Source organism: Suricata suricatta, chromosome 1 (genome assembly GCF_006229205.1).
Source record: "Suricata suricatta isolate VVHF042 chromosome 1, meerkat_22Aug2017_6uvM2_HiC, whole genome shotgun sequence".
Lineage (NCBI taxonomy): Eukaryota > Metazoa > Chordata > Mammalia > Carnivora > Herpestidae > Suricata > Suricata suricatta.
Window position 1 is genome coordinate 126,311,563 of NC_043700.1, and position 12,849 is coordinate 126,324,411.

General features: G+C 40.4%; 1 protein-coding gene across 3 annotated transcripts in view; it reads left to right on the forward strand.

The window, feature by feature from the left end:
* Window positions 1-12,849, forward strand: part of SLC10A6 (solute carrier family 10 member 6) — a 49,904-nt gene that overhangs the window by 33,958 nt on the left and 3,097 nt on the right. For 2 of the 3 annotated variants that reach the window (XM_029943521.1, XM_029943510.1), the window contains 3 exons: window positions 3,818-3,906; window positions 6,945-7,120; window positions 9,875-10,032. In XM_029943521.1, the coding sequence (XP_029799381.1) occupies window positions 3,818-3,906; window positions 6,945-7,120; window positions 9,875-10,032 (423 nt within the window). Of the gene's footprint in view, window positions 1-3,817; window positions 3,907-4,345; window positions 4,521-6,944; window positions 7,121-9,874; window positions 10,033-12,849 lie in introns of all 3 variants that reach the window. The other variant, XR_003910470.1, reaches the window with a different exon arrangement.

Sequence of the window (12,849 nt, forward strand, 5' to 3'; positions counted from 1 at the left end):
GAGCCACCCAGGCGCCCCCGAGTTGTTCATTTTAGCCATTCTGACGGGTGTGAAGTGATGTCTCACTGTGGTTTTGATTTGTATTTCACTGATAATAAGTGATGTTGAGCATTTTTTCATGTCTTTTAGTCATCTCAGTGTTGTCTTTGGAAAAGTGTCTATTCATGTCTTCTGCCCATTTCTTCATCGGATTATTTTTTTTTAGTGTTGAGTTTGATGAGTTCTTTATAGATTTTGGATACTAACCCTTTATCTGATATGTCATTTGCAAATATCTTTTCCCATTCTGTCAGTTGCCTTTCAGTTTTGCTGATTGTTTCCTTTGCTTTGCAGAAGGTTTATCTTGATGAGGTCCAAATAGTTCACTTTTGCTTTTGTTTCCCTTACTTCTGGAGATATATCAAGTAAGAAGTTGCTGCAGCTGAGGTCAAAGAGGTTGTTGCATGTTTCCTCCTCTAGGATTATGATGGCTTCCTTTGTTAGATTTAGGTCTTTCATCCATTTTGAGTTTATTTTTGTGTATAGTGTAAGAAAGGGGTTCATTCTTCTGTATGTTGCTGTCCAGTTTTCCCAACACCATTGGCTGAAGAGACTGTCTTTTTGTCCGTTGGATATTCTTTCCTGCTTTGTCAAAGATTAGTTGACCATACATTTGTGGGTTCATTTCTGGGCTCCCTACTGTGTTCCATTGATCTGAGTGTCTGTTCTTGTGCTAGTACCATACTATCTTGATGATGACAGCTTTGTAATACAACTTGAAGTCAGGAATTGTGATGCCTCCAGCTTTGGTTTTCTTTTTCGGGATTTCTTTGGCTATTGGGGGTCTTTTCTGGTTCCATACAACTTTTAGGATTATTTTTTCTAGCTCTGTGAAGAATGCTGGTGTTATTTTGATTGGGATTGCATTGACTATGTAGATTGCTTTGGGTGATATCAACATTTCAACAATATTTCTTCTTCCAATCCATGAGTATGGAATGTTTTTTTCAATTTTTTTCTTCAATTTCTTTCATAAGCTTTCTACAGTTTTCAGTGTATAGATTTTTCACCTCTTTGGTTAGGCTTATTCCTGGTATTTTTGGTTTTGGTGCAATTCTAAATGGGATTGATTCCTTGATTTCTCTTTCTGCTGCTTCATTATTGGTGTATAGGAATGCAACTGATTTCTGTACATTGATTTTATATTCTGCGACACTGCTGAATTCATGTATCAGTTCTAGTAGCTTTCTGATGGAGTCTGATGGGTTTTCCGCATAGAGTATCATGTCATCTGTGAAGAGTAAAAGTTTGACTTCCTCCTTGCTGATTTGGATGCCTTTATTTCTTTGTGTTGTCTGACGGCTTAGGCTAGGACTTCCAATGCTATGTTGAAAAACAGTGGTGAGAGTGGACATCCTTTTCATGTTTCTGAGCATCCAACTCTTGATTCAGCTCAGGTTGTGATCCCAGGGTTGTGAGATTGAGCCTTGCACCTGGCTTCATACTGAATGTGGAGCCTGCTTAATATTCTCTTCTCTCCTCTCTCTCTCTCTCTCTCTCTCTCTCTCTCTCTCCTGTCCCTCTTCTCCACTCATTTTCTCTCTCTCTAAAAAAATAAAATAAGAAATAAAAAAATAAAATAAATGATCTAATTCTCTAAATAACACTTCCACATTGATTCTATTAATAGTTCCATTTCCTAGCTTTGTAGGACAATAGAAGTTAATTAACTTCACCAAGTATGTGCAGCTGGTAAGCAAAGAACTAGAATTCTGACTTGGGAATCTGACTGCAAAGCCATGGTCTTAACCCTGCAAGAGTTCATTTTTGCAAATAAAGAGAACTTGCTTAGTAAAAAAATCACCTTATATAATTCTCTATAAACAATTGGTTATTAATTGGATCACAGTGGGTCTAATGAGACTTTAGTTTCTACAGTTCCACCTTTCATATGGCTCATGAATCTTGACATCTTTATTGATTCAACATGAATGATTCCTATCAATTATTAGAGAGCATATCCACATGTCACAACCATACCCATATCTCTTCCATGTCTGCTTTCCTGATTGTCATTTCTCATTAAACTCTGCCCTTTCTCTAGAGATCTCAGTTGACTTACTAAGCTTAGAAGAAAACCTTGGTGAAATGATACGGCTATTCTTGTCTGCTCAGAGTCTTTGGAGAATGAGCAGGAATTATGATTCTTAAAACTCTAAAATGTTAATCTGGAGTCTCAAGTAATCACTTGGAGGGTTTACAAACCATGGTCCATCGTTCAAAAACGTGAATAGAGACATGTTCCAATGACAGCTGGAGTCCATTGAATTTGTAAAATTTGAGTGAAATTCTAGTGTAGGAAATCATGATTTTATGCACAACTTATTGTGATCAGTGAATTAACATATTCTGTTTTGATAATATATTCTAAAAGACACTTGCAAACAACTAAAGCCCAACATATTATGAGCAACTCATATAACTTTGGAGCCAGTAATGCAGGCATGTGGCCAGATTTGGAAAACAGCCCTGAAGAAGGACCGTGTGCGGATCCTGCTGCTGGCGAGTGGATCTCTGCTCTCCCGAGCCTGCCTTCGATGCCGGGACTTACTTGTGTTCATGAAAAGGCATTTTTTCCCTACCCATTTTTAGGTTACCTGACTACACTTGCAGAATATGAGAAATTCTTCAGTATGTGTAACTGATGCTATTTTTATATCTGCAATAGGTATTCTTTACTTCGTAAAACAAATGGCCCATTGGCTTCACACAGGGAAGTAAGAGCTGTGGTCATAGAGAGTGACCTCATGCATAGCAACCAAAGGATTTTGCGGAGTTTGCCTGTTTTCTAATGTTTACATTTCTGGTTGTCTCTAAAATTTTGTGTGATTGTCAGGGAAATTTAAAAAATTTTTTTAATGTTCATTTATTTTTGAGAAAGAGAGACACACAGTGTGAGCGGGGGGTGGGGGAAGATCAAAGAGAGAGGGAGACACAGAATCAGAAGCAGGCTCCAGGCTCTGAGCTGTCAGCACAGCTCCTGATGCGGGGCTCAAACCCATGAATCATGAGATCATGACCTGAGCTAAAATTGGCCACTTAACCAACTGAGCCACCCAGGCGCCCCTGTCATGGGAGTTTTGAGAGAGATACGATGGAATAAGAATGGTGGCATTCAGGGGCGCCTGGGTGGCTCAGTCGGTTAAGCCTCCGGCTTCGGCTCAGGTCAGATCTCACGTTTGTGGGTTCGAGCCCCGCGTCGGGCTCTGTGCTGACAGCTAGCTCAGAGCCTGGAGCCTGCTTCAGATTCTGTGTCTCCTTCTCTCTCTGCCCCTCCCCCTCTCATGCTCTGTCTCTCTCTGTATCAAAAATAAATAAAAAACATTTAAAAAAAAGTTTAAAAAAAAAAGAATGGTGGCATTCAGTGGTAACATATACCCTTCAAGACTGTCTTCCAAAGATTTTTTCTTTCCTTATCTTTGGAGGTGGATGCAGAAATAAAATACAGCTTAATAATATTTTTTAATGTTTATTTATTTTTGAGACAGAGAGAGTGAGAGAGTGTGAACAGGGGTGGGGCAGAGAGTGAAGGAGGCACAGAATCCAAAGCAGGCTCCAGACTCTGAGCTGCCAGTACAGAGCCCGATGCAGGGCCTGAACCTATGAACTGTGAGATCATGACCTGAGCTGAACTGGAATGCTTGACCAACTGAGCCGCCCAGGCACCCCTAAAATGCAGCTTTAATTAAATCCTGTATCTAACAGAAACAGAGATTGTTGAAGACTGGGCAGTCAAGGTGAGAGGAGATAGCGTCTGATGGATTTTTCTTCTCCTCAGGAATCGCCCTTGTGTGTCTGACCATCCCTGTGGCCTTCGGCATCTATGTGAATTACAGGTGGCCTAAGCAATCCAAAATCATTCTCAAGGTAAGCAGCTCCACATGGCAGTTAATGTATCCTTAGACTTAGACACTGGAAAGACAGATGTAGACAATGACTATAACATAAGTCCAGTCAAATATAAACCCACACTCAGTGATTTTTGTTTTTCTGTTTTTTTTTCCTCTTTTTAAATTAAATTAAATTAAATTAAATTTAATTTAATTTAAGAGACAAGTTGGGGGTAGAGGAGGGAGAGAGAGAAAGAGCGGAAGAGAGAGAGAGAGAGAGACAGAGAGAGAGAGAGAGAGAAAATCCCAAGCAGGTTCCGTGCTCAATGTGGAGCTTGACAAAAGGCTCAATACCATGACCCTGGGATCATGACCTGAGCTGAAACCAAGAGTAGGACTCTCAACGGAATGAGCCCCCCAGGCGCCCCCGTCCTGCACACTTGGATCTAACCTCTATATTTCCTCTACTCTTTCAGCCATGCTCTATCATTCCTGTAGGCCCGTACCCTCAGGATTATGGACACACTGTCAGGAGTGGGACTCTTGCTTTAGTGACAGGAAAGCTGAGGCCTGTGTGCAGCCAGAGAGAACCCAGGGGCCCATCTATTTATGAAGCTCCACGTGAGTGCTCTCAAGGTGAAAGCCACTCAGGTATGCACGCAGTGGAGCCCCGGTGTTGAAGAGCATTGGCTGCTTTCATGAAAAAGTAGGGCTGTTTCTCAGAAGCATTCCTGGGGAAGCTTCGAGGCTGTAGTTGGCACACGTGAACAGCTGCTGTGGCCACGGACCACGTGACAAGCTGTTGGGATGAATGCAGAGTGCTCTGAGGAGTCTGGTCATGGAATGAGGGTAACTGGGACCTCCTCCCTCCTCTTGACTTTCCTGCCTTGGCCTTTGTCTGCTGGAGAAACGAGCAAATGTCCTTGTTTTAAAAATATCTCTGAAGGATGTTTGGAAATATCTAAAACGGACTTCTAAAGATATAAAAGTAGCTTAAAAAATCTTGAGGCATTCTCAACAAAGGTGTCAATATCCTAGGGTGTTTTCAGTGTTTCCAAGTATGTATCATTTTAGAAGATGTGAGGTCCCATTATGTGCTGCTTTATGAAGATTTAAAAATGCTTTACTTACATTTTACATTTATAAAGAAATAAACATTTGGGGCTAACCGGAGGTTCAGCAAATACATCTCATGTTAGTTTGGGGTTTGTGGTTCGGTTCCGTGTCAGTCCCTGCCATCTGGCTCTCCCCAATGGAGCGCCAGCCGTCCGTTCGTCTGCACGAACGGGGGCTGCTTTCTCACTTTGGCACAACTGAACAACTCTCACTATCCCTCCGATGAGATCAGGAGGGGGAAGAGGGGTTGACAAGCAGACAAATCAGTTGGGCACAGAGGAAGGCTAAAATGTTGTACATTTGGATTGCATGGGAGTGGGTGACTTTGTTATTTCAGTAGGAGAAAATCTCTAGTGTGGCTGTGTATGGTTATAATCCATAACCAGAGTATAACCGTGGGAACTTCTTACTTTTCGAATACTCCATTTTTGATAAAGCACCATCAAGTACTTTATCTTGTTAGACTATGTTTTAGGCACTCTAACAAAAACCCATCATTTCCAGATCCTCTAGTCGTCCCTCTGTGTCAGTGGAGATGTCAGATAAATTTACTGTATGTCACTTTTATTATCTCTCAGGAGCAGATTTTAAACCCCTTTCTTTTGTCTGTTTCATAGGATTTGTGGCCAAAAACGTTTAATAATATGCATAAATATTCTAGAGCACCTTAGTAAAAAACTAAAATAATCAAATCATTATTTTGATATATTTTCATTCTCTGTTCTTGGTCCTCTTTTAATTTCATATCTGATGCATTTTCTAAACAAATTGCTCCTGACGAGTTTTTGAACTGTGAGATCCTTTTTGGATAGAAAGATGGAGACTGGTTTTGACAATCGTGGGTCATTGTGTGCTGGCATCTTCCCATTAAACAGGGGCCCCGTGTGTCTTTGTATTTGACCAGTAAAAAAATATCCCAGAGCACATCTCTGGTGCGTTAGGTTATTTTCATTTTGTCCTGCTCCCCCATGACCACCTTCCTCCACATCTTGAATCATTTCAAATCCAGACTGAGGGTATCACGAGGTTATAGTTTGCTATCTGCATGTTATGAATGGGAGCTTGTCAAAATCCTAATATCTCCAAATATTCTGGGTCTGGCTTCCTCCCTATCTGATCTTAAAAGTCAAACTAATGGAAATTCTTTTTTGTTGAACCACAAAAGTAAGAACGGTATTCACTTGGGAGAGGGAAGAGGTATCTGTTAGTACCTCTATTCCAATGATATTAGCCCAGATTATCTAGTGAAGAGCGGGTAGATTGGATTTGGAGGGAGAAGGACAGAGGGAAGCAATAAGAATCCACTGGTAGACGGCGAAGCAGCAAGGAGAGCGCGGCCCGGTGGACAGGTCTCAGGTAAGGGGTTCCTAGCGAGGGATCGAGGCAGTGCAGATAGGGGAGGCGGAGGCTTGTTGTCAGATAGCACCTATTTCACAAATTTGTCCTATCCTTGAAAAACTCCACTCCCCAATCCTTCTGGCAAAATCTTTGACTTCCAGGGAAAAAATACTAATCTTAAAATAAGACTTGGATTTGTGTTGAGCCCCACCAACTTAGCCAAGCTTAGCCAAGTCAGTTGACCACTTTGGAACTTAGGTTTCTTTTCTGTAAAATGAGATTGGATTCAGTGGTTAAGTCCTCTCTTTGTTTCAAAAACTTCTAGATTTCCAGCTTTTTATTTTTATTCATTTTTTGAAGTTTATTTTTAAGAGAGAGAGCAAGAGAGAGCATGAGATGGAGCGTGAGTGGCAGAAAAAGAGGGTAAAACAGAACTGAAGTAGGCTCCAGGCTCCGAGCAGTCAGTACAGAGCCCAACATGACCTGAGCCAATGCTGGACGCTTAACTGACAGCCACCAGGTGCCCCAGTTCCCGGCTTTTTAGAAGTAGTGATGGACTTTGCATCATAGAGCTGAAAGAACATGATGTTTACATGTACTTATTTTATTGGTTTGCTTTAGATTGGGGCCATTCTTGGTGGGGTCCTCCTTTTGGTGGTTGCAGTGGCTGGTATGGTGTTGGCAAAAGGATTTTGGAACTCAGACATGACTCTCCTGACCATCAGTTTCATCTTCCCTTTGATTGGCCATGTCGCGGGCTTTCTGCTGGCACTTCTTACCCACCAGTCTTGGCAGAGGTACAGTTAAATTATCCGTACATTTTTTTGAGGAGGATAAAGTAAACGCACTGCTACTGTGTGGCTCCATCAGGAGACATTAAGAGTCTTGACTTACAGGTGGATGGAATAAGATGACTCATCATAAAGAGAGTGAAAAGATCATGGCACTTCTTGCATAAATGAGAGCAAAGGCTGGAGTGACAGGAAGTTGTAATCTGTGAAATTGGGATTGGGGTGTTAATACCACATGTTGAAATCTGGACACATTTCTCTTCTTATTCTAGTAATTAGATAGGGGTGAGATGGTTTCATTAAATATAGAGATCATTCTAGGTCATGAGCAAGATTCAAGAGATTAAGCATTTATACATTGTGCCAAATTCTGTAAAAGTGCTAATTATAAGGGGCAAGAGGAGGAAGGGCAAGCTGGAGAAGTAAAGTGGGAATTTATTAGATATACTGTCATTACAAGTTGGGGCATATAATTATAAATATTGTAAAATGTTAAAAATGATAATACTCCATGTAGTTATGTCTGTAGGTGGGTTGTTGGAGGGAATGTAAATTGGTATAAACTCTCTGGAAGCAATTTAGTCATATGAATAGACTTATACATATTTATAGCTGTTCACTCAGTGATTTTACTGCTAGAAATCTGTCCTGAAGCTAGGACTTCAGACAAGCACATGAATATTGATGTGCAGGGATGTTAATTGCAGTGTTATTCATAAATATCGAAAATAGAAACAGTTTAAATATCTGACAATAGGGATATATTTAATTCATGATGTACTTATGTGATGGACTGTGATGCATCAATTTTAATGCTCTGGGGAAATACTTAAAAAGTAAATTTAAAAGAGAATAGGAAACAGTATGTATTTTGATTCCCATTTTGTAGAAGAAAGCAGAAGAATTTTATGTATGAAAAAATACTGGGAGAAATATACCATATGCTAATAGTGTTTAATTTTGAGTAGCAGGATTAAGAGTAATTTTAGTTTCTTACTATTTTCTTGGTATATTTCCTGAGTTTTTCAATGAGTATGTACTATCTCTCCATCAGAAAAGAATTACTGAAGAAAAGTGAGCTATGTAGTTGAACTTCAAAGGTAGAGTTTGGGAAATTAAAAAGTTCGAAAGATGGATTTAAGTCAAAGAGAATAGAAAGTGGTGTGCATTTTGATGTTTATTTTGTGGAAGAAATCTGTTCCTAGTCTACTTGGGGAGCATTTAGGATTATCCTATGCGAGTGCCACTCTGCCTATGGGATTCTTTTACTTCTTACTACGAGCCTGAGAAGTAGTTACTGTTAGTACCCTCATTCTACAGATGAGCAAATCCTTTAAGATGTTAAGGAGCTTGACCAAGTTCATAAAGCCACAACGTGGCAGAGTTCGGATTTGAACTGGCATTTGTTTGTAAAGCCAATAATTAGGAACATACTGTTGAGTGGCTGAAATATAATCAGATCTGGAAAGTATTCCTATGGCAAAATGTAGTTAACAATCTTGTTTTCTCCATACCTGATGGCTTCAGAAAGATCAGGATTGAGCCACTGCATTTGGCTTGTGAATGGTTGAGGTGTGAGGTCCACCTTTAATCATATCAAGTAATTGACGGGGGTCTGAAAGGAGGGAGAGAGGTCTGAAGAAAGCATAGCAAGCAAGAGAGTAAGTAGAAATAAAGTAAGGGCGGCAGAGCTTGCCCTGCACCAGTGTTTTCATATCCACGTTACACGACCTCTCGTTACCTCCGTATTCCAGGCCAGCTTGCACGGAGATCCTGGTTTGTATCCCGAAACACCTCTTTCCCCGCTTCACTTCCACCTACAGAAACCCAAAGACCCTCTTTATAAATTAGAAACAGACAAAACTGCTTAACCCAGCCCCTGAGCTCTTCTTCCTTTTTCTCCCTTTTGATTTTTAGTTTTCAAGTGAGGTTTATCTCATTTCCCCACCCCCCCAATTAGAAAACCAATAAAATACAGAAAAATAGAAATAGGAAAAAACATGTTCCTAAAATCTTTCACCAAAGAGTTTTAGATGTTTGGTTTTAGATATTTGGTTTTCACTTAGGGTTTCTGTGTTCACCTTCACCTTCAAGTGTTGTTAAGCGTATATTTTTCCATATCTATTTCACCTTTCCTTTCTCATCTCCACACAGATTGACTCACAGCATATGCACTGCCTCCTGGTAGGTGCAGGTCATACCTGTCCCTGGATCTTTAATTTCAGTCACTGTCCCACATGAAATGCTACTTCCTCACCCTTTAATTCCCCTCTGCCTCTGTGAAGCCTTCTCTAACCATTTATGCCACTTCTATGAATTTCTATAGCTTCTCCCTGACCCTGGATCATATTTTGTCTTGTGTTGTTACTGGACCTTTCCTGGGTGTATGTCATGTCTTTCCACCCAGATTCCTAGGGTGGGGTTCTCTCGGAGAGCAGACCATGTACGGAGCAGACACATTCAGCAGATGATTATGAAAAAGTAAACATTTTGGGGGAGGGAAGAGAGAGAATCCCAAGCAGGCTCCGCACTGTCAGCTCAGAGCCCGAGGGAGGGCTCCAACTCACGAACCCTGAGATCATGACCTGAGCCCAGATCAAGAGTTGGAGGCTTAACTGACTGAGCCACCCAGGCGCCCCACGAGCAAACAGTTTAGTGGCCTAAGCTCATAGCTTACATTTATTGCTCTATATAAGAGATAAATTTAAGAAGAGTCCTTACTGCTAGTATGTAACTCTTGAAAAATCCTTTCATTTGTAGGTGCAGGACGATCTCCTTAGAAACCGGAGCTCAGAATATTCAGATGTGCGTCACCATGCTGCAGCTGTCTTTCCCTGCCAAGCAGCTGGTCCAGATGCTTAGCTTCCCACTGGCCTACGGACTCTTCCAGCTGCTGGACGGGTTTCTCATTGTCGCAGGTGAGTAGAGCCTCCACCGGGGAGCTGTGACCGAAAATTGTCAACCCAAGCCACAAACTTCTTTTTCTATCTGAACATGCGTGTGCTACGCTTGTGATATATCTTTAGCCTGACATTTCTGGGGAAGATAAAGTGCGCCGACAAGATCTTTGCTTTCACAGCAAAATATTAAGAACATGTGATAGGGAGCTTATAATTATAAACAAACATGCTTCATGAAAAACAGTGCGCTGTTAGAACTTAGATCCTAGGACTTGATAAGTCTCCGTGAGCAATAATTTATCTTCAACATGACCTTTGTTCTATTTCCTCAAAATTCATGAAGCCTTCCAAATGCCAAGTTACTTCACAATGCTTCTGTGGCTAAGAATTGTACCGAATGGCTGTGAGGTATTTTTCAACTATGAAATGTGATGCATACACAGATATTGAAATACATATTTGTATAGATATGTATACATATCATACGTACCTATCCATACAGCCAAATATACATCATTTTAGAGTCAGTCCTTGGGTAGGTTCACAGAGAGTCAATTCAAAAAGACATAGGTATGTACATACACACATATATTTTAATCTTGGGCCGTTGTAAATTTTCACTGTTACCAGAGAACACGTTCTGTGTAAAACTCAATGATTATGGTATAACTGATTATCCACTTATTACTAATATAACAATCAATATAAGGAATACTTGGGGTTGAATTTTACCAGAAAATAAGGGAAATCTTAGCAGAATGAACGTCCCTCGTCTTAGATCCAGGTTTTGACTTCTTCTCCCTGGTGAGATTGTGAGGGCGGGAGCGCGTCTGGCTCGTTCCCAGGTATGTTCCAGCACCCAGGAGAGCACCCGAGTCACAGGTGCATTCTACAGGTGTGGCCGGCCGACCGACCGACCGACCGACCGACTGGATGAGCCATCAGTTGCCTGATGAATATTTCAATTACAAATGGTCCATTCCAGATAAAAATAGCCATTTTGATACATCAAATTATTTTCTTCCATAGTTTTCTCTTTTTTTTTACATTGAAGTATAAATGACACATAACATATTAGTTTCAGGTATACCACATAATAATTCATATTTGTATATATTATGAAATGATCACCACAATAATTCCATTTAACATCTGCCCCATACATAAAGGTTTTTTCCCCTTGTGATGAGAACTTGTAAGATTTACTCTCTCAGCAATTTTAAACTATAAACTACAGTGTTATCAACTATAGTCACCTGTTGTCCATCGCATCCCCGTGACTTCCGTATTTTATAACTGGAAGTTTTGACCTTTTGACTCCCTCCACCGATACCCCCACCCTGCTGCCCTCCACCCCTGCCTCTGGCAACCACCTGTCTATTCTCTATCTCTTCGCTTGGTTTTGGCACGCAGTATTTCCATTTTTATCTCAGGTATTTTATTTCGCTTCTGATTTCTTTGTTGGCCTATTGGTTGTTCAGTACCATGTTGTTTAGTGTCCACATATTTGTGAATTTTCCAGTCTTCTTCTGACAGTTGACTTCTGGTGGTCAGAAAAGATGCTAGATATGATTTCAATCTTCTCAAATTTGTTAAGAGTTGTTTTGTGGCCTAACATAAGACCTATCCTGGGGACTGTTCCATATACTCTTGAAAGGAGTATGTATTCTGCTGCTTTTGGATGGGATGTTCTGTATATATCTTTTGACACTATCTGGTCTAGTGTGTCTTTTAAGGCCAGCGTTTTCTTATTTGATTTTTTGTGTGAACATTCTTTCCATTTATGTGAGTGGATGTCAAAGTCCCATAAATTATTATATTGCTGATAATTTCTCTGTCTGTTAATATTTGCTGTATGTATTTAGTTGCTCCTATGTTGTGTGCATATATATTTATAAATGTTATCTCTTCTTGTTGGATTTACCCCTTTGTCATTTTGTAATGTCCTGGTCTCTCTCTACGGTTGTTTTTTATTTTTTTAATATTTTTTAATTAAAAAAAAATTTTTTTAATGTTTTATTTATTTTTGATACAGAGAGAGACAGAGCATGAGAGGGGGAGGGTCAGAGAGAGAAGGAGACACAGAACCGGAAGCAGGCTCCAGGCTCTGAGCTAGCTGTCAGCACAGAGCCTGACGCGGGGCTCGAACCCACGAACGTGAGATCTGACCTGAGCTGAAGCCGGAGGCTTAACCGACTGAGCCATCCAGGCGCCCCTCTACAGTTGCTTTTTAAAGTCTATTCTGCCTAGTATGAGTATAGCTACCTCAGCTTTCTTTTGTTTTCTATTTGCATCAAACATCTTTCTCTATCCCTCCACTTTCACTCTGTGTGTTGTTATGTCCAAAGTGAGTCTCTAGTAGGCAGCATAGAAATGGGTCTTGTTGTTGTTGTTGTTTTTTGATAGTTTAAAAAAATGCTTATTTATTTTAAATGTTTATTTATTTTTGAGAAAGAGTGAGGGAAGGGCAGGAAGAAGAAGATGGAGGGTACACAGTGACAGCAGAGAGCCTGATGTAGGGCTCTAACTCACAAGTCTGAGCCGAAGTTGGATGCTTAACCAACTGAACCACCCAGATGCCCTGGGTCTAGTTTTGTAATCCATTCAGCTACTCTTTCTCTTTTTGGAGAATTTAGTCCATTTACAGTTAAAGTAATTATTGAAAGGTACGTACTTATTGATATGACATTCATTGTTTTCTGGCTGTTTGGTAGTTCCTCTCTGTTCCTTTCTTCTCTTGTTCTCTTACTCGGTGGTTTGATGGCTTTCTTCAGTGGTGCACTTAGACTCCTTTCTCATCTTTCATGTATCAAGGTTTCTTCTTCTTTTTTTTAA